The 20,189-nt window shown below is 41.2% G+C and overlaps 1 protein-coding gene across 1 annotated transcript in view; it reads right to left on the bottom strand.

Annotated features, from left to right (window-relative positions):
• The window catches only part of LOC111661116 (SMAD family member 6-like), a 20,141-nt gene extending 5,093 nt beyond the window's left edge, over window positions 1–15,048 (bottom strand). Inside the window, exons 1-3 of the mRNA XM_087176146.1 lie at window positions 13,645–15,048; window positions 11,676–11,729; window positions 11,061–11,138 (exon numbers count right to left, since the gene is read on the bottom strand). Of these exons, the coding sequence (XP_087032272.1) occupies window positions 11,061–11,138; window positions 11,676–11,729; window positions 13,645–14,386 (874 nt within the window). The 5' untranslated portion in view covers window positions 14,387–15,048. The remainder of the gene's footprint in view (window positions 1–11,060; window positions 11,139–11,675; window positions 11,730–13,644) is intronic.
• Between the last annotated feature and the right edge of the window lie 5,141 nt (window positions 15,049–20,189).

The raw sequence follows: 20,189 nt of genomic DNA, 5'->3' as shown, positions 1-20,189 counted from the left end.
AGTGTGTGTATGTGTGTGTGTGGGGGGGGCAGAGGGACGTGAAGGGAGAGTAGAATTCAGCTACTGACCATTGTCGGTCGCCTCTAAGATGCTTTGTTTTGACTCAACTTCCTCAAATTTCCTCCCCAAGCTCTGAAAAACTAAGAAATAAAGTAAAATGAGGGAATAAAAGAAAACACCCCTCCCTGGCGACAAGTGGTAGGTTCAGTGTTGTTTGAGACAACTATCATTACAGGGCAACTTCAATCCAGCAAGCCACATTTAAGCTGGCGTCTCGACTATCTCTACCATCAGAGGGCTGCGTTATCGCCAGACACGGCCTTTACAGTCAAACACAACAGGGCTTTCGCTCACAAACACGTACGTGTACACGCACACACACACACACACACACACACACACACACACATTCTTACACACACACTCCTTCCTTCATCCTCTTTTTCCATTGTAAAGTGGATCTTGTGATGTAGCCCACTGCAGTTGTGCAACTCCACATCTTTCTCTGCTTCTTGTTTAACAACACAAATCTCTACCACAGATCCATTATTTCATACAAAACCGCCGAATTCCTTGAACCTGCAGGGCAACCGAGCTACAGGAAAGTTACTGTGAGTCCTTGTAAAATTCCTAGGAATACGTGCTCGGAGGCAGTTTCAAAAGCTCCTCCAAGAGGAAGAGAGAAAGTAACCAGCTTCCTGCATTTCTGCTGCGACTTCAAAGTGCCAGACAACCCGAGCCAAGGAATGTCTCAGGTTTTGCATACATCATTCCATCCTGGACAACTCTGCTGTCATGTCTTATATCAGCCACCAAGATACCAAATTCATGTTGTCATCGTGGACGTGAAAAAATTCAAATATAGGTGATTTCAATGTTTTCACTTCACTTTCGTGAATACAGACTTCAAACTCTTGTGCTTGTGATACTTATAATGAAGATGGCTTCAGGTAATATGAAATATATTTTAAATACTGAATGATTCGTATCACTGTTGACATTTGAGAAAATGAACACTTGCAATGACAGATTTCACAGTTTTTTACACGTTTTCTACATAAAATCAGTAAATAGAGGGTGTTCTCATGATCGAGTGGTTAAGATGGATACAAGCAAATAACCTTTGTGACATATTATTCTTAGGTACATTTCACTAAACTCAGAATGAATAAAATTGTAGTAAATCCTGTAGTAGTATCAGTCTAAAGTAGAATGTGCTCAAAGGTGCATTAACATTTCTGGTGTTTAGCTGTTGTTCAGGTTCGACAAACTCTAATTGACGCAGCCTCTTTCTTTTCCTTGCACAACAACTCTGCCATTGTTGATTGTAAATTTGGTCGCGAATTCAATTTCTATATTTCTAGAAAGTAAATGCAAGAATAACTCAAGCTGCTCCGCACAGAGTAACACTGGAAAATGTTCCTTAAATTTGAAAAATGACAGTGCACTGCCAAGATTGCCTATGTCATTATTCCTATTTGGCAGCTAGCTACCTCAGCAGAAGGCTATGTTAGGTTAATGAGCAGATAAAAGTTAATGTGTGTTTTCAGTTGGTGAACCTGCACCTTTGATTTCTACAGAAACGATCTGAAAGTGAATCTGAGTGAATCGGAGCGAGCAGCCTGACCGGCTGCAGCACGTTTAGTTTCAGTGCAACATTTGCAAATGTTTTTAGTGCAACTTAACCGACTACGCAGAGGGAGGTTGGGACTGGAGCCTAAATTATACTTTTACAGGACATTAAGGTGTACCACCAGCTACAGCATGAGCTGATTTATAATTTGTGCATGAGCTCTTGCTTTCTATCTCACGATTGCAACAGATTATTATATCGATTGCTGCTTTGCCTCTATGCCTGATGTTCATTCATACTTCATTCTTGACAGAGAGTATTGAAACCAATCACATCATAGTCGAATTTTGCACTACAAATCGCTTTGCTAGATAAGGATGAGCTAATCTATAGACTGATGAAGCGAACATTAGTTCAGTCACAGTGTCGTGTCTGTATACATGTAGACCATATACATGTGGTTACATATTTTCAAGAGGTGCACAGATGACAGCACAGTGTTTGTACCTACAGAGGCACTAGAGACACAAACAGGTATCGTGACACTGCGACAGATAAACCAGGTGTGAGCGCCATGAAGAAATATGGATTATTGTATCTTTATGAATAACTGGCCCTCAATTTTGCACAGATGACTTAAAGAACGATGATTTGAATCTGAACAGACACAGACACAGAGAGGCAGAGCTCGGTAGTTGACGACTCTCCCCTCCCAACACATTCCTGGACAGGCCCTTTTCCTCGACACTTCCTCCCCCCGCTCAGCCAGTCACAGGGGTCAAGTTGACAAGTCTCTCTCATTGAGCCTCACATGGTCCGACTATGTGGCCTTCACTCCTCACAACATAATTACACAAATTATTCATTGTTGGAAAAGATCCATTTCTTCCACAGTGAACAATGAAATTGCGAAATTCCTTTCGAAAACTTAATTTGGGAGAATTATCTGAACGTGAAACTCAAGTGTAGACGCGCTGATATAGAAATACAAGACTGTGGACTCAATACAATGCACAATCACGATACATAACTCTCACAGTCTGGGGTGAGTAAGTAAAATGTGTATAAGTGCAAACACATTGTGAATGAGCACATTTACAATTTACCACATTTTCCATGTACTAAATCTGTTTTAATGCGGGAGCACAGCAACACAGCCTGACATACTGACAGCTTATCGAGTTGATATGGCAAACGTGTATTTTAGTGCAATATTCACTTTCTTTAACCCCTGTTTTTGTCTCCAGCAGCTCCCGTAGGAAATATCTGGCTCCTAAACTGCTAAATGTTCCACCATGTTTACCTGCTAGTCGGTAACATTTTATTTCTGTCAGTTTATCTTTTTTTTTTTTTTTTTTTTTTTTTTTTTAAACAGCTACCTGGCCCGGCTGAAAACAACACTACAAGAAGTATAAAGGTGTAAACAATGAGCTGAAAGATGCCATAGAGCTGAGAGGAACTGTAGAGCCCATTGACCTGCAGGTTTGTCGTTAATAACAACCCCTTTCATACAACACGTTCGATTCAGTTAAGAAATACCGACTGGTGAAGCCAAATGCAACAACTATACAAAAGTCACCATCTATTTTTCTAGAGCACATGTGTGGAACATTGTCGCATGAATAGCAACAGTTCATCTTAATTGTCGCTTGCTCAGTGCCCATGAAGGGAAATTAGCTCTGGCTATAAACACATGAACAGTACATTGGACACTGCTTCTGCAACCCTTAGTGATCTACTGTACTTGCCCCTTACAAATAATAAAAATAAAATAAATAGAAGCAAGTCTGTGTCTGCAGTCCAGAGCCACCCAGGGGCAAGCAGAAACCATGAGCTGCGTTTTAGCCATGGCAACCAATATATCATCATTTGATTTAAATCAAGTGATATAAATGCAGACAACTAAGAACCAAGATAATCACTCTTGCATCTATCGTCATAGTGCTCAGCCTGAGCATTTGGTAATGCTAACATGGGAGTTAACAGAGAACTTATGTTACTAAAAGCTACTAAAGGAAGTAGCACTGAACAAGTGATTACACTAAAAGATTATACCTTTATTGAAAAGTATCAAACATGACTGTAATGCACAATGCACATACGAGTCGGCAGTTTTCGGGAAAGACCTGCACAATGATTAATGGAAAGCTCTGTGTGAGGAAAAGGAGTGTGTCTGTGTGTATACATATACATATATGGCCTCATATAGTCTTTCTTATCAAACTCACACACTGAAGCTTAAATACTGTATGTGTATGCCTGTCAATGCAGTTTCCAGTATCATGGGTAAATGCTTATCTCCCACTCCCACGATTGTTCTGACTAAGAACAAGCAGCTACATCTCCAGAAAACTCCCCCGAAAAAATCTCACTTCCCTGAAATAAACTGCAGTCTTAATTCAGCGTTGCGATCAGAGCCCACAGCACAGGCGACAGTTTCCTACGTTTCATAGAGTCAGAGCCTGTCGACATCTGCAAAGAATCTTTAGGTTCAGCAGCATGGCAGGATTCCATTAAAAGCCAAATTGCGAGTTGGCAAAAACTCTGAGGGAACAACGGAAAGCCACAGCCAGTCCTGTAATTTAAACCTTATTTTAAATTGTGATGGCCTGACAACATGGACTGAAAAAGAGAGGGAGTTAGAAAAGAAAGAGTTAGAAAGGAAAGAAAAAGAGCAAAAAGAGTGAGTACAACTAACAGTAGAGGCTAAAATGTGGATATCATCATCATCCATAAGAGCGGAAGTAAATTAACACTGAGAAAAAGAGCAGCAAAAGTTGGCTGAAATAATACAAGGATAGAGATGAGAAAAAGCTAATAAAAACATTATTGTTATCTACAACAATAAAAGACAATGTTTGCTTCATAATTAGCATTGCTACTGGTGAGTTCCACCTCCTACATACAGTACATGAACTTGGAAAGGTCAAGGCCTGCTGGTTCACTTTACTTCAAGGTGTAAATGTCTGAAACATGCTTCTGCACCTGCAAGTCTGTAAACACGTTGGTATCTGGCTGCATCACAGTGCACACACAGCATTTCACACAGATACACAGAACAGTGCAGCATCTAACAAGCCTGAATAATGAAGAACCAAGATCAAAACGAAATGCTAAAAGATAAATCCAGGAGATCCTGCCCGATAAGTCTTATGATTCACGAAAAACAAAGTGAGAGACATGAAGTTGTTTGTGTTTCTTTGTGTGCAAAAGAAGGCTGACAGGCTGTGGGATCAGCTGAAATTTAGTCATATCAGCCTTGTTGAACTTCAACTTGAACACTAAGAGATAAACATGCTGCACTTCTTGTCAATTTGCTAATTGAAGCCTTCAGCTCTACCCTCAACATTCCTCGTATCTTTCTCCTCACTTCTCTGCACGTTAAAGATAAGTCATGGTTTGGGTTAAATGTTGATTATCATGTTGTGTTTTGTGATCTTAAACCGGAAAACAGTCTTTCTTTAAGCCTTAACCATGTCCTGCCAGTGAATTAACACTCACACGACTAAACGGTCTATTATGATGTAATGGTGGCATGGAATTCATTACCGGGTTTTTTGATTTCAGAAATTAATACAGCATGTTTTAACAAAAACTTAAGTCGTATCTGTTTACACAAGAAACTGTGTTGCATAATATATACTGTTAGTGGCTTGTTCTTTAAGATGCAATGTGAATGTAGGGAGCTTTCTGTCCCACTTTTACTCATGATTAAGTGAATTAAAAAATAAGAGAGAGGTGATAATACTATATGGAGCACTTTGAGTCATCATGTGTTTTGCTGTTTTTCTTGTAAATATATTGATGTGGACACAAAGAAGATATTGCATTGAATGAAATATGTTACTAGTGAACATTTCACTGATACAGTCAGGATCTTGCAACATTTCCTCATTATTTTCATAGAAAACGATCCAGTTGGCATTACATTCCCTTCAAAGTGCTTTTGTTGTTGCAAATGAATTGCATACAAACGTAATTTGTCGGAGACGGGCTTGTGATAGCTGTCAACATTCTGGCATTCAGCCTAAAATGTGAAAAAAAATCCAAAACCAATTAAAAGACTTCAGAAAAAAAAAAAAAAAAAAAAAAAAAAAAAAAAAAAAAAAAAAAAAAAAAAGAGCAAACTGACATAAAAGAGCTCTGAGTGAGTTGTGTGCTACATCCTCAGCTGCTTGTAGTGAAAAAGAGCCCTGATGGAAAATATTTGAGGAAATGGCAAATGGTTAATGGGCCAGCACTTGATGTTGAATTCCATAGTCTAATGTGTCTCAGTCAGGCATAAGAGCAAGTGTTGTACGCGTGCCAGCAAACAGGCTAGAGGTTCAGGTCACTGAGAGGACCCGTCCAGACACAGACAGACAGATTCTCACTGAAGGAGGTAGAATGTGGGTGTTTACTTTTTGTCTTTGCACTATTTTTACATCTCAAGACTTTGACACACGATTGCGTGAATTCGACTTGGATTCTGTAAAAAGCATCTCATTTAATATCCATGCTTCTTCCAGTCAAATCTTCTCTTTAGAGCAGTAGAGTCCCGGTAGATGATTTACAAAGCCTTCTTCAACCGTGTCAACCTGGACTGACCCGGACGGCTTCACACTTTCTGGACTGAACTCACTAAAACAGCACGGCGCAGTCAAACTCTTAAAACTGTCCTCCAAACTTCCAAGAATGTCGGCTCAGCTCTGTGTTTCTTAAGTATTAACAACGATATGTTCAAACATGTATCAGATGTCACTCTCCAGAGTCAAACCCCCTTATCCCCCTCCCACCTCTTTCACTCCGAGACCCTACTCCCCCTCACCTTCCCAATTTCCCAACATTCCTGGGCCGTGCCCCATCAGTCAAAGGGCCAATTCATGGGGTTAATGCTGCAGCGAGTGCAGACAGGGCTTTGAGACAGGATGTTTGGCTGATACCTTGCTCTGCTTAAGCAAACAAGCCACCAAAATATGATTACTGGGGCAGAGAGGGAGCAGTCTTCTTGTCTTACTTCACTGCATCCAGGCCACACTAATGTCCACTAAGTATTATTGCTTTACTTGTTTCCACATGTTCAAAAGCCAGAGCCTAATGACAACAAGGTGAAAAAATGTTTGACGATTACAATGATGTAATATGGCAAAAGCTGACAAGGACATCACTAACCCATTGGCATTGTCCTTCTTGACTCTCAATCCTTTAAAATAAAAATAATGCTATGTGTACTTGTTAGTGTTGCGGCATGTAAAAACAAGACTAAAACTCTACAGTCATGCTAGCAATGCTAAGAAGACGTAATGCTCACAACAGACCACAAAACAACAAATGGAGTGATTTGGAATTTCTGATGTAGAATAATTAGGTTCAAGCGCCTGTGTTCACCATGAGAGAAGAGGATTATCCTCTACAGCACAAACGTGAAAGTTTTTGCCTGCACTGTGTGACCAGTGCCGGGTCGAGAACAGGCTTTCAGGATCTCAAGCATCTTTCTGTGGGGATTACTAAGCATGAAATCAGCTGGAGTCACAGCGCGGTAAAACTGGCATTGCTCAACAGAGCGAACATACTGTAGCTACTCCGATTTGACAGCGCCTGCGAACGGAAAACTGATCGCTATAACCAGCTGGTTGAGGAGAACAGTCAGCTTATCACCTGTGTCAAACTATGTGGAAAATGTTTACAATTTCATTAAGTCAAATTGTTACATTTCGTCATTTTCCGGGTTTTTGCATCTGTTCCAAGTTGTGGTTGCTCCACTAATTTTTCCATTTAAAAAAAGCCACTGTTATATGTAATTGAACCTGCTGATGGAGGTTATTTATATATCATGCAATACAAACTGCTGATTTATGTTGCTTTTCCATTTATATGGTGTGATGACAACAATGCAGTCATACAGGAAACCACTTTTGAATAATGAGTAAATATATGTGTGTCGTAACAACACATCACCTCACGTTTCTGCATATTCTGTTGACGGCATCAGGCTCAGCTTGTTAGACTCAGATCCACATGTCATACTGTACTTAGCTCAGCTTTCATTAGGCTCAGCTGTAATAAAAATCTATTTAAAGTTAAATCTACCTTTCCCTCGCTCCTCTCTTTCTGTTTCTCTTCTTTCTCTCGTTCGCCTCGGATCAACACAATAAAACACTTTCCATGCTATAAGATTTCAACTTCTCGGATCCAATCTGTAAAATAAAGTGAGTCAGTCTGGCATATTTTGTGTCTAATTAATAATTCTTGTCAGGCGTTCTAGCAAAGTCTTGTAGATATTGATGCCTGTTTAAGAAATATTTCTCACTTACCTACGGCATCATTTCCTGTTTTTTTTCTTAAAATCTTGAATATAACAAGCAGATTCTCAACAACTGTAGCAACTAATATTTTCTCAACTTCCATCATAATTAGCAGCAAATTTCAAAGGATTTTCTTGGAAATATTGTAGTAATTTACAGCTAAACATTTTCCAGGAAAATAGCTGGAAAATATGCGACCCATTACCAATGTCAGTGCCAAACTTCATGACCATTACCAAACAACCAACCATGCCAATACAGCCACATGTCGCAAATACTGGTAATGATTAGAGGTTAATGTGATACTGACAAATTTCATTTCAAGTTTTAGCAATTTGTGTACCATCAGAGGAAAGTAATAATATACAGAAGGAAGGGGGCAGAAGAAAATAGTGCAGATAGTCCAAATAATGTGTAAAGAAAAGGCAACACAAGCTCTGTCTAATACAACATACAGCAAACAACTTTTATACATCCATAAAGTAAAGAAGCATAACTTTGCCTCCCTTCCAACAAATCGCGTGATTGTGAGTGTGTTTATGTGTGTGTGTGTGTGTGTTTTTTTGTCCTGATAGCACCCCTATGTGAGTACTCTGAGACGATCTTATCACTGAGTCAGACAGAAATTCCTCCCTGTCTCCCTGTCACACACACACACACACACACACACACACACACACACACACACACACACACACACACGCACGCACGCACACACACACACACACACTCGCTGACAACATGCAACTGAATGACATGTTTTGTTGGAATCACAGAGGGATGGTCCAAGTAGATATAAGCCTTCTAAACTTCCAGTAAACGTTTCCCTTTTCAAAGCAGGGCTGTTTTCTGCAGTTTAAAGGGAACGTTAACTGATTGAATGATAAAAGAGGCCAGGGCAAAGGTATGTATGGACCACACCCTGCTGCAGCCTTTTTTTTCTCACAGCTAGGGTATATAACTGGCTTTAAAAGAATAAAAAAAAAAAAGATGCCAAAGTGCCGCAGCATATGTTCAATGCTTGTATTTGTTCTAAAGACAACATCACAGGCTTTAGATGTTACGCCAGAGGATCACCTGCACAAAAAGGATTCATTTACACTCTTGAAAGATCTAACCAGCATCAAGGGGTTTTTAAGCTACAGTCAATTCTTTGATACATGTTGGAATAAGCTTCTGGTTCAGCCTATTTCCTGTTATTCTACCAGCTGTAGCTTAAAACAGGAGTTTTATAACCTGTCAAAGTTAACAACAAAAGCTACTTGCAGATTTCTTGGCTACCTCTGTTCAGCCAAGTCTCGTTCCTGCTCACGCTCTTGGCCTGAGCTCCAGTTCTCAGCTCCAGTGTTGCGGTGCGGGTGGGTGGGTGGGGAGATCAGAGACGAGACCACACACACACACACACACACACACACACACACACACACACACACACACACACACTCACTCACCCAAACACTACACACACCACATCTTGTGAGAAAACTGATCTAATTTCCACTCATTTAACCAGGAAAACAATAGGAGGTATCCTCTCTTGCTCCTCAGCTTGGTGACAGCTCACAACCTAAAACTTGGATGATTTTTTAATGAAATAATTTTGTTAGTGTCTCTGGTCGAAACGAGATCCGCTAAACTGGGTTATATAGTTAGTTATAGTAGACATGGAAATCCTGTTGTCTGCATTTTTCATTTTTTTGTGAGTTTGTAAGTCTGTGGGTTTTTGTACCGTGGTGGGAGTTAACATTTTACAATTAAAAACGTACAAATTGTGGGTATTTGATGGGCTGATTTTAAGACTTAATGTATTGAATTAGAACATTTGTAGGCTAAAAGAATTAAAGGCAAACAGAGGTTTCAGCGTTTATCCCCGAGAATTATATTCCTAACAGCGTGAAGAAGGCTTTGAAACAGCATTAAGATGTTCGTGTTGGGAAGTAAAATACCCAGAAATTATAACAGAACAGTCCATTAAATAAGTAAAACATGGAAAATCTTCTGAAAGAGTTGAGGTGTGCATTGGGAAACCTTGAGACCACAGTTATTTCTTTAATGCTCCCGACAGCCCTGCCTGAAACATATAACATCTCAATAAACGACTTCAACTTTAAACATTGATTATAACAAAAAGTCTAAAGGTAATTCCTGGACACAAAAGACAAATAAACCCACGAAAGTCTCATCGGGATTACCCCAGTCTCTCTCCCTCAGAGGACTCTGACAGGTCTGTGATGTCGTGACTACACTACACAGGCTTCATAGGTGCCCATTCACCTTTCAACACCGTCCACAAGTGAGCCCTGGGAGGCTTGATCGAGTGGGTTTGTGGGTTTCTTCTAACGCTACAAGGACCTCTCCACCCGACCCCAGCACGTAAACAAATAAAGCTCCAGTTTCATCATCTAGAGGGGGCTGTTTCCTGTCCAAATGCAGCCCTCAGCCCCCCACCCCCTCCTCACCCTGTCCACATATACACACGCACACAAAACTCTACACCTCCGCCTCATCAGAGCCGCTCGGCTCCCCCGCCCCCAAAATGCCAGGCTCTTTCCACTGCTCAATTGCCGAGAGGAATGGAGGGATTTGAGGGAAGAAAGAGGGAAAGAGGGGGATGGGTGGTTTGAGAGGCAAAGGGGATTGGGAGTATGCACAGGGATCTTATTGCAGCTTCATCCCAGTGAAATATTTTGCAGCGGAGAAAGCGTGGGGAGAGAGAGAGAGAAAGAGAGAGAGACAGAGAGAGAGAGAGAGACGGGGAAAGAGAGACAGAAAGGCTACACTGCTGTGCCATCTAGATAGTGAGAGACCCCAGACCCCCACCGAGCCCTCCAAGCCTCTCTGACAATAGAAGCTTTATGCGGTGGAGTTTTTGGTTATCTTAACAGCCTTTGAAAATAGGAAGGAAAGCACAACATAATAACACCAGTAAATGTAATTCACCCTTTTATACAAACATTCAGAGAGGATGCATGCTGTGTGTTTGCCTGCATGAGTGTGCACGTCTGTAAGTGCACACACACATACACACACACACACACACACACACACACTCACAAAAAAGTTTTTCCATTTGTGATTCCAAAACTTATATGTGGGAAACGTTACTTCTTCAGGAATGCGAAACAACTTTCATCATCGTATCCCTCTGCAACTAACATCTGCCCGGTCACACTGTTCATGTGCTCATGATGCAAGTTACTCACCTGTGTAGTCTCTTGGCATAATGTGAGGCGGACTGGAGAAGAGGGGGGGCACAGTTTCAGTGTAAGACAGAGTTGAGTCTAGTAAATGTAGAAAAAACACAAACATACAGAAGAGTGAGCAAAAAAAATTCACATCCTTTGGTTACAGCTTCTTAAATGTGAAGATTTGCTGTTTTTACATGACTATAAATACTTTGGGGTTTTGGACTGTTGGTGGGAATAGATTTGTAAATCTTTATTTGAAGACCTCACCTTGGATACTACTTCATTTTACGCCATCTTATAGAATGAGACATTAATCGATGAATTAAAATCATCTTTGTCAGATGAATCAATAATGAGAAAGAACATCGGTTGCAGCGCCTGATACAGTCCCTGAGACTGAGGAGTCGACTGCCTGTTTGCCCAAACAGAGCCTCTCTCTTATAAACTCTAGATTTCATGCTCATCAGAAGGGAGGATGAGCACAGATAAAGCGCGACTAACTCTGTGTCACTTTCAGCACAAGCAGCTTTTCACAGATAATCTGTGTTTCCAGTCTAAAAATACAATGGTGACACCACCCTCTGTGTCATTTATTGGTTTGTAATGTGGTCGCCTTTTTTCCAAACTCACCCAGTGGCTTGTGTTCATCTGAGCGGGAGAGAGAGTACGGGGGAGGAGGTGATTCTGGAAATACAACAAAAAATGAAGGTTAAGTTAAAGGCTGTATGGTCTTAATACTTAACTATCAACTGAATGAATCAACGCCTCACATAGTATTAGTTGCTGGATGAAATTAACAAAAAACTTGTAGGCTTACACAATGGTGCTACCTGCTGCAGATTTTACAGTTGCATAGTCAGTGAGCTAGGTCGTCCATACAAGCTCCCAGCCCACAGGGAATTATAAGACGACAAAAGTAAGCTGCAACTGCAGTGGTGAAAATGCTAGCAAGAATAAAACTTCATACGTATAACATTACAACAACTTTGTCTTCAGTCCCAAAATAAAATCTGCTACAAAAACATGCCCATCCCATGCCCAGGTTTGTTATCATCCCCCATCAAGAACTCGTTGACATGTACTAAAACCTGTGGCCATTAAATCATCATGTAATGAATCATAAAATGTTCCTCCTAACTTAAATTATAAAACAGACTATTTCCTCATCAGACAGACCATTAAACCTGCCTGTTTCTAATACTAATATAGAGACCACGTGCCTGAATCTGACAGAGATGTTTGACTTTCAGCTAAAATCTCCTTTCCACACGACTATAAGCACAGTAGTTGCTTTTCATGAGGTGTTAGATATCAACAGTCTGTCTTTCCTCATACCTTAGGCACAATTTGTACTGAGAAACATGACTGCATAGCTGTAAAGATATTAAGCCTTTCATTTGAACTTCTATAATGTATAATTCACCCTCATAACTCAAATTCAGCCTCTAGGTTATAAGCAGTTCATCACAGACATGGCATGTTTCTTTCAAAAGAGAACTGTATTTGATTGTAAACGTGTTCAGCTTTATCCTCTGTTTATCCCCTCACCAGATGACTTCTGTGTGTAAGCAAGCAGCACTGAAAGCTAAGCAATGCTGCTACTGTTGCTGCTGCTGCTGCTGGGATAGTCCCTTTCAGTCCAAAGTGGACATGGGTTTGTGGCTGCGGCCCCTTTAAGAACAGAGCCAGTAATTGCCGGAGTCCTCAGTCTGTCAGATACCCAGCGAGTCAGTCTGGCGCCAGCACTACGCAAACTGTATATTATCGGCACTCCTTCACCTAAATAACAAGAGGAGGACCTCCTTGTCAGAGAAAAAAGAGCCTAAGTGCAACTTGAGAGCGACCTTCAATTGGATGATGCGGGAAGCAGCAAAGTTTTTGCGCAAATTTAAATAGGTGTGTAATGTGTTTGGAATGTCGAGAGGAAATCAAAGTAATGGTTGACTATAGTAAAAGCTGAGTTATGAAAAGATTATAAAACTGTACTGCAGGCAATAAAACATGAGAAGAGTATCGGTGACATTTATTCACAGGAGGTTCAGTGCTGCATTTTTAAGCTTTAATACACAGTAAATGTTATCAGTTAAAACGCCTGCAAATGTTCGATGACTTCATCGTTGAAGATATGAATAATTGACGAAAAAGAAACAACTTAAATGGGGCTTTTTTTTCCCTCCCTCGTGGCTGACAGTTTGACACTTCAATCAACAATAACAACATTCTTCTTCAGCTACAGGCCTCAGGCAAACAACTCTGATTTATTGGAAATTCTCAGTACTTTCATGCTGACTTTTATAGACTTTATATGTATATGGACCACAAAGCTTTATATTATGCATAAAGTCTAATACAAATAAGATGCACTTCACTTTCATGAGATTAAGTTCTGCCTCTGCCAGGGCTTTCACCTGACCTTCACCTGAGGTTCTTGAGGGAGTCCCAGTGCCCCCCATTAAAAGTTTGATGGTTTCAAGTGATGCTTAATTTGTTAGCAGAATGACTTATTTACTGGTATCCCCTGTTACTCGTTTGATCAATTTAAAGTTGACAGACCTCAGGTTCATTCAGGGCCCTGCCCCTCCAATGTCGGTGTCCTTACCTGGCCCACATAAACGGCTGTAGTGATAGGGGTTGCAGCACACCTTTGCGCTGTCCACTGCGCCGAAGCTCTGGCAGTGGCACAGCGCTTTGAGCCGGGCTGAGAGCGGCAGGTCGCTCCAGCGATACAGCTTACACAGGAGATACTGTGGAGAGATGTGATGGGCACCGAGCCGCAGCTCAGTGCTTGGCACCATGACGCACTCGCTTGGTAGCCCCCCTTTGGCCTCTACAGCCTTGGCCAAGGCGTCCAGAGATCTCTCCTTGAGTCTTTTCAAAAAACCATGAGCAGTGCTCGCGAGTTCATCCTCCAGCCCCGCATGCCTCGGTGCGCACTGACAAGGGCTCCCCCCGTCTTTTCTCGGGGCCCAATAAGGGCTCCGAGGTCTCAGATCCCATTCCCCAAACAAACAACACGTCACCGTCCGACTGTCGCCCTCCTGTCCCGATCGAGAGCCCCTGTGGTCCGGGACGCACATGGCACCCCGGTCATCTTCAGGCTGCTCCTCTTCCTCCCTCTCCGCGCTCTCTGTCAGGTCTCCAGGCTCCCCCGTGAGTCCCGGAGCCGGGTCAGTGTGTGTCACCGACCGCTGCTCATGTCTGTGGAGCTTTCCTGAGTGTCTGCCACACGGACCGTTCCGTCCTCCCTCACCTCTTCTGCTTCCATCCCGCCCGTCGCTCTCGGTGACCAGACGGCTTCTCCAGAGTCGCCGTACAAGACCTGAGCGTTTCGACTTGAACATACGACAGCCTAGACAGTTTTGGATGTGCCCTGTCGGTCCCGTCCGGGTCTCGGAAGATGCCACATCGATTTACACTCGTCGCGCAAGACCGGGGGTTTGTGCACGGTGCGCACAACATGCGCAGCCGGTGGTCACCGTTTTCTGGCTCTCCCGCAGCATTAGAAAGTAATATTCAGTCATGCATTGCGTTTAACATCACTAAACGTCTGAAGAAGGAGAAGGCTACACACAGTCACTGCTCAGTGACCTGCTGTCGCCAACTCAATTAAGCCACAACTCTTGCCAGCCCTTTTACGAAGCCGTCAACTCCCCAGCACTCTGGAGATCCCGCACATGATCCACAAACCATAGTCAGACCACTCAGGAACCGTATCAGCTTACATTAACAAAAACAGTATCAGAAACATAACTCCAAAACGTTTCCAGAGTTTCTCCTTGAGCTGTGTGAACCCCTCGATCTGTAAAATCCTTCTTTCACCCCGAAATAAATCCTCGCAACACTCAAATCCCGGTGATTTCTGTCGCTGCGGTGGAGGCAACAATCCCACTGCAGAGTCCCGGGATAAAGCAGAGATGATCGGGGACTCCGGTGCCAAACTCCAGGACGGATTCCGTGCTGTGAGGTTGTTTTAAAGAGAGCTGGAATTACTCCACTCTACACTACCCTGCAAGTCGTCTACAGACGCACACACAAACACACACAGGCACACAAGTACACGCGCGCGCGCGCACACACACACGCACACACACACACACACGCGCACACACTATAGTCAAGCCAGACAGAACAAAACAGACTCGATTGATTTTCAAAATAAAAACCTTAACGGTATTTTTATGTGCAAAACACACAGGTGATGTTACTTTGAAAGGAGTTATAGCTGTATATAATAAGGCTGCATATCAATCTCAAATTCAAAGTTCAAAAGGTTCCTTCCAGAAAGCGTTATTATTATAAGAAGACACATCATAGATCCAATTAATTAAAAAGTTACATGCAAACATAAATGCAAGACTTTTATTTTGAAGCCCACATAATTCAGCATCCCATGCTATTTAGTCTGGCTTGACACCTCCCACCCCCACCTCTCTCTGTCTCTGTCTCTCTCTCTCTCTCTCTCTCTCTCTCTGTCTCTCTCTCTCTCTCCCTATCTCTCGCTCTCACTCTCTCTCTCTCTCTCTCTCGGGGCCCCAGAGGAAAGCTCTGGAGCCATTGGTTGATTCCCGCCATCATGTGCCAGTCTAGACACTTTGGCGGCTGGGAGTACTGATTGTTGCGCAAACACGGTTTCGAGTTTCTTAACTCTTAAAGACGCAACATCCTGCTCTGCTCTGCTCAGGCTGGAAATGTTCCGCTGCGTGGTGATCACAGTGAAAATCACATTGATCACGCGTGAATAGATAGACGATAAATACATAAATAGCATAAATACTTTCATGGCTTATAATGTGCAATATATATATATATACAAGGGCGTATAGGTTTGATCTCAAAATTGGTAGGGACGCAACAACCCCTCCAACACAAAGATGACTTTTTGATGCTGTCAACCAAATGGTTTATTAACATATAAGATATGAATCTGAATTTACATTCAGAAATGTATTTATATTTAAATAAAACTATACAGTATCAGATCAAAGACTAAAACAGAATATTATCATGTGTTATAGTAACTTACAAGTTAACATTAGAATAGGTAGACTATGGTAACGTTAAATATATATGTAATAGTGTATATTTAATCACACTTTTCATTTTAAAACCTCACCTATGCAAAAGTATACAAAATAATGCCTCAAAGAGATCATACAGTTGAATCAACATCTGTCTAAAACATTTTTAATAAAAACGGAACAGTAAAATCTTCATAAAGGAGGATTTATTGCAGGACTGTTGATGTTGATGTTTCTAGGTAATTGCCAACTGAGTGTATATTAGTAATTGTCAGTTGTATGCACTGGCTGCAAAGTGCCTGATTGGAATTAATTGGGTGATTTCAGTGCTGCTCTCACCTGTGTACTGATTCACCTGGCAGCCTAAAGATGCTCTTTAATAGCTTTTTTCATATATTATTATCACCATACAAAATGTGTTACCTTTCCCAATTAAATGTAACTTAACACGTTTACTCAGAGACATTTTAATTGACTTTACAGTTTTATCCGAGAAAATTTTTACACAGTGATTTTACGTCTGCTGTAGTAAAATGTCTTTTCAGCGAAAGTAGTTAGTGGCATTGACGCGCTGACGTCAGTGTAGTGTCTCATCTCCAGTCGCTGGAGTTTCTGTTACAGGTAGAGTTTCATGCTGCTCTGTCTGAACACAGTTAATGTTGCTGTTTTCTTCATCACAGTGTCTAACTACCTACTGTACATTTAAACTTACACTAGTTCTGCTCCAGCACCCAGAGCTCTCTGCTCCTTTTAGCGACTTTCTCTAATTCAGCAGTTGTTTACATGCTATTCAGATGCTAGTTACTTTAGCTTAGCAGCTAGCGCTAGCTTCTCTCCTTCTCTCTCGCTCAGTGTGTCTTGAACCAACAGATGAACTTGTTCATCAGAGTGTGGTGTTGTTGTAACTTCAGTTTAGAGGATTGAGATGTTTGTTACACCTTCAATGATGTTTGCTGTCTTACCTTCGAGACACAACTCCCCTCGTCAACCTGCGCAATCCTCTCTGTCACCGTCTGTGTACACAGCCTTGTTTAACCAATCAGATGGTGCTGTGGGCGGGACATTTCTCCAGGCCACAGAGTAGTAGTAGTAGTATATATATATATATACTACTGCTACTACTACATATATATATACTATATATATATATACTACTACTACTACTACTCTGTGTGTATATAAAGTACTAATTATCAAGAAGGCTGAATAGTTTAACCTATAGCATTTTGATATATAAAATGCTGACTTTCAGATTAACTACAGTAGTAAAATAAAAATAAAAAATACATACACATATATACAGATATTTTCCCCTTAAATGGAAATACATTCATACATTCATTAAAAACTCATTATAATAACTATTATAATTATTATTGCTTTTCTATTAGATCTTGGTGTAAAGTTTTCAGTATAATTACAACTGAAGGATGATATTACTTCACAATATGAAGGAAAATTTGTGTTTCTTTACCCCACTGCATGATGCTTGGAGTTACTGGCATCTTTGCAGCTTTCACATGAACACACTGAGAGTTTAGAATTGTGCAACATTAGCGCAATAACAAGGTTTTGTTTTTATACTGTACCTTATACTATTATACTAATTTTCATTTCTTAAACGCATTTCACTGCAAATACATCTTTACTTTGACTTTAAATAATTGTGCAAGACTTTGTCACAAAAGGTGTATTAATAAAAACAGTATATAATACTATACATAATATAAAGTATTGTGGTATTAGACTCATAGGCAAAGTGTGTGATAACACAAAGGTTTTTTTGTCAGGTACACTAGTGCCATGCATTGCTGAATGAACTGTATTGCCATACATAGGCTGTGGCTCAGTAGGTACAGCAGGTCGGTCACAGGGTTGTCTGTTCAATCCCCAGCTCCTTTTGTCCACATGTCAAAGTGTCCTCAGGCAAGACACTGAACCCCAGAGAAGCACTACTTAAATGCAGCCATTTACCATTTACAGATGTCTGTTAAAACTGCCTTTCACTTGTCAAAAGAGTAAGTGTACACACACTTGAGTGAAGGGACCAATTGAACATTAGCAGCAAAGAGCACAGGGGGTAGATTAGTGGGGGGTAAACAGGGGGTAAGCTGGGGGTTAGGGTATCCCCCAGTGGCATCTTGTCTCTGTGCCAACGTGACCACCTACACCGCTGCTTGAGACCGGCATTTTAACAACTCCACAAGCATTGGTTCAAGTGGATGTTACAGTCATAGGATTAGCGCAGTGCTCCTGGTGGATGACCGTTCACACCTCATATCAGAAGAGTTAATCCTGGGTGTCAGTGGCATGCCCAGTTATGTATGCTGGTCCAGAACCAGTGTGCCCAAACTCTACTGGAGTATGTGAGGGACGACAGGGTTGGCTGAAGAAGTAGGAGTCAAGTTACAATGACAGAAGGAGAGAGTCGAGGAAGAAGAGGAGTGCAGTGTGTGTGCGTGTGTGTGTGTGTGTGTGTGTGTGTGGCTGTAGAGGGGTTCACTGGGCACCTGTTCAAAATGCGTTCCCCTGTGTAACTCAATCAGATGCAGCGATGCAGAGTGGGGAGAGAGAGGTGTTTTGGAAGACCTTCGTCCAGAGTTCAATGTTTCATTGGCCACAAAAAATCCACTGGGATTCACAGCCCTGGGAAACTGGATTTATTGGTCTTTAAAACAATATATAACCATATATTTTCAAATAGATCACAGACTTGTGAGAATTCAGGAGCATTAATCATCCAACATCAGCCAAAGTCAGCCAGTGTCAGGCTCTGGTGTTGTTTTCTGTATATTATTGTTTTCTGTATAGCTCATTGATCATCATCATCAAACCTTATTAATACAAAATGAAAAGAAAGTCAGAAGTGGGTTATTACCTCAGCTGAGTCAAACACATAAATCAAAATGGGTGCAACAAACATTCTTCACGGTCAACACTCAATTACACATCATGCTGTCAAGGTCAGTATAGTGGAAGAGGTGTTCAGATTTTTTAATTTCAGTAAAAGTACCAATACTAGACTGTTAAAATACTATACAAGTACTGCATTCCATAAGTACAGAAGTATTATCAACAAAATGTATTTAAAGAATCACAGTAAAAGTGCAGAAAAATGGCTCCTATATCATTGTACTGTACAGTATATTACATAGGATTGTTAATCCTGATGCATTCATGTATAAGCAGCACTTTACTGTTGTAGCTGTACAAGATGGAGCTAGTTTTAACTAACCTAGGAGTCAGGCCCCTCTTAACTAACACAAGATAGATATGAAGAGCTCAAAGTACTTTAGTATAATTCATAGTAAATGATCAAGTTCTGCCCCAAAACTTAACGTGAATTTCCCCGACCCATGCCCCATCCCTCCATCAAGTTCGGTGCAAATGGGTTCCGTGCTTTTTGTGTAATGCTGCTGACAAATTAACAGACACAGGTGAGAACACACCTCCTTGGTGTAGGTAATAAAACCATTTGAAAAGATTGGAGGGGAAATTTCTCTTTGGTTGAAGTGCTAACAGAGACTTCTGAAATATGCAAAAAGGAGACAGAACAGCTTTTCTTCTAAAGGGTCACAAGCACAGACTGTACGGTATCAAGCCAAAGAGGTTTGGAGCTACTGGTTAAATCTTTAATAATGTCGTTTATGAGCTTGTCATCTGTTTTGTATGTAAAATCTTAATCTGTAGTAACTGTAGCTCTCAGGTACATGTAAATGTAATGGAGTAAACGTAGTGGAGTAGAAGTATAAAGTGGCTCTAAATCAAGACACTGAAGTGCACTGAAGTACAGTAAATGTACTCAGCTACTCTGGGATCTGCTTTTTGTCGTATTGTCCGGTGGTTAGACACAGAAGCATGTCTGTTATGTAAATTAAACTGTAACACTATTTAAAAATAACAGCAACAATGAAATCAAAAAGCCCAACCCAAAGTCCCACCAAGTGCTAATGAATGTGAGTCAGACAGGATGGCATTAATCTGAGTAATACTCCCTCCCTATCACATCCCACTCCTCTGGCATATCCGGTATGTATTCATGAACAAATAGAGTTCCTACAGTGTGCAATTTAACTACTGTGTACATAATGAGTGGACCAATATATATTATTCCCAGACAGGGCAA

The sequence above is a fragment of the Seriola lalandi genome, unplaced genomic scaffold (assembly GCF_002814215.2).
Source record: "Seriola lalandi dorsalis isolate HSWRI2012SDOR001 ecotype SW California unplaced genomic scaffold, Sedor1 jcf7180002054537, whole genome shotgun sequence".
NCBI lineage: Eukaryota > Metazoa > Chordata > Actinopteri > Carangiformes > Carangidae > Seriola > Seriola lalandi.
This window is presented reverse-complemented; position numbering and strand designations above follow the sequence as displayed.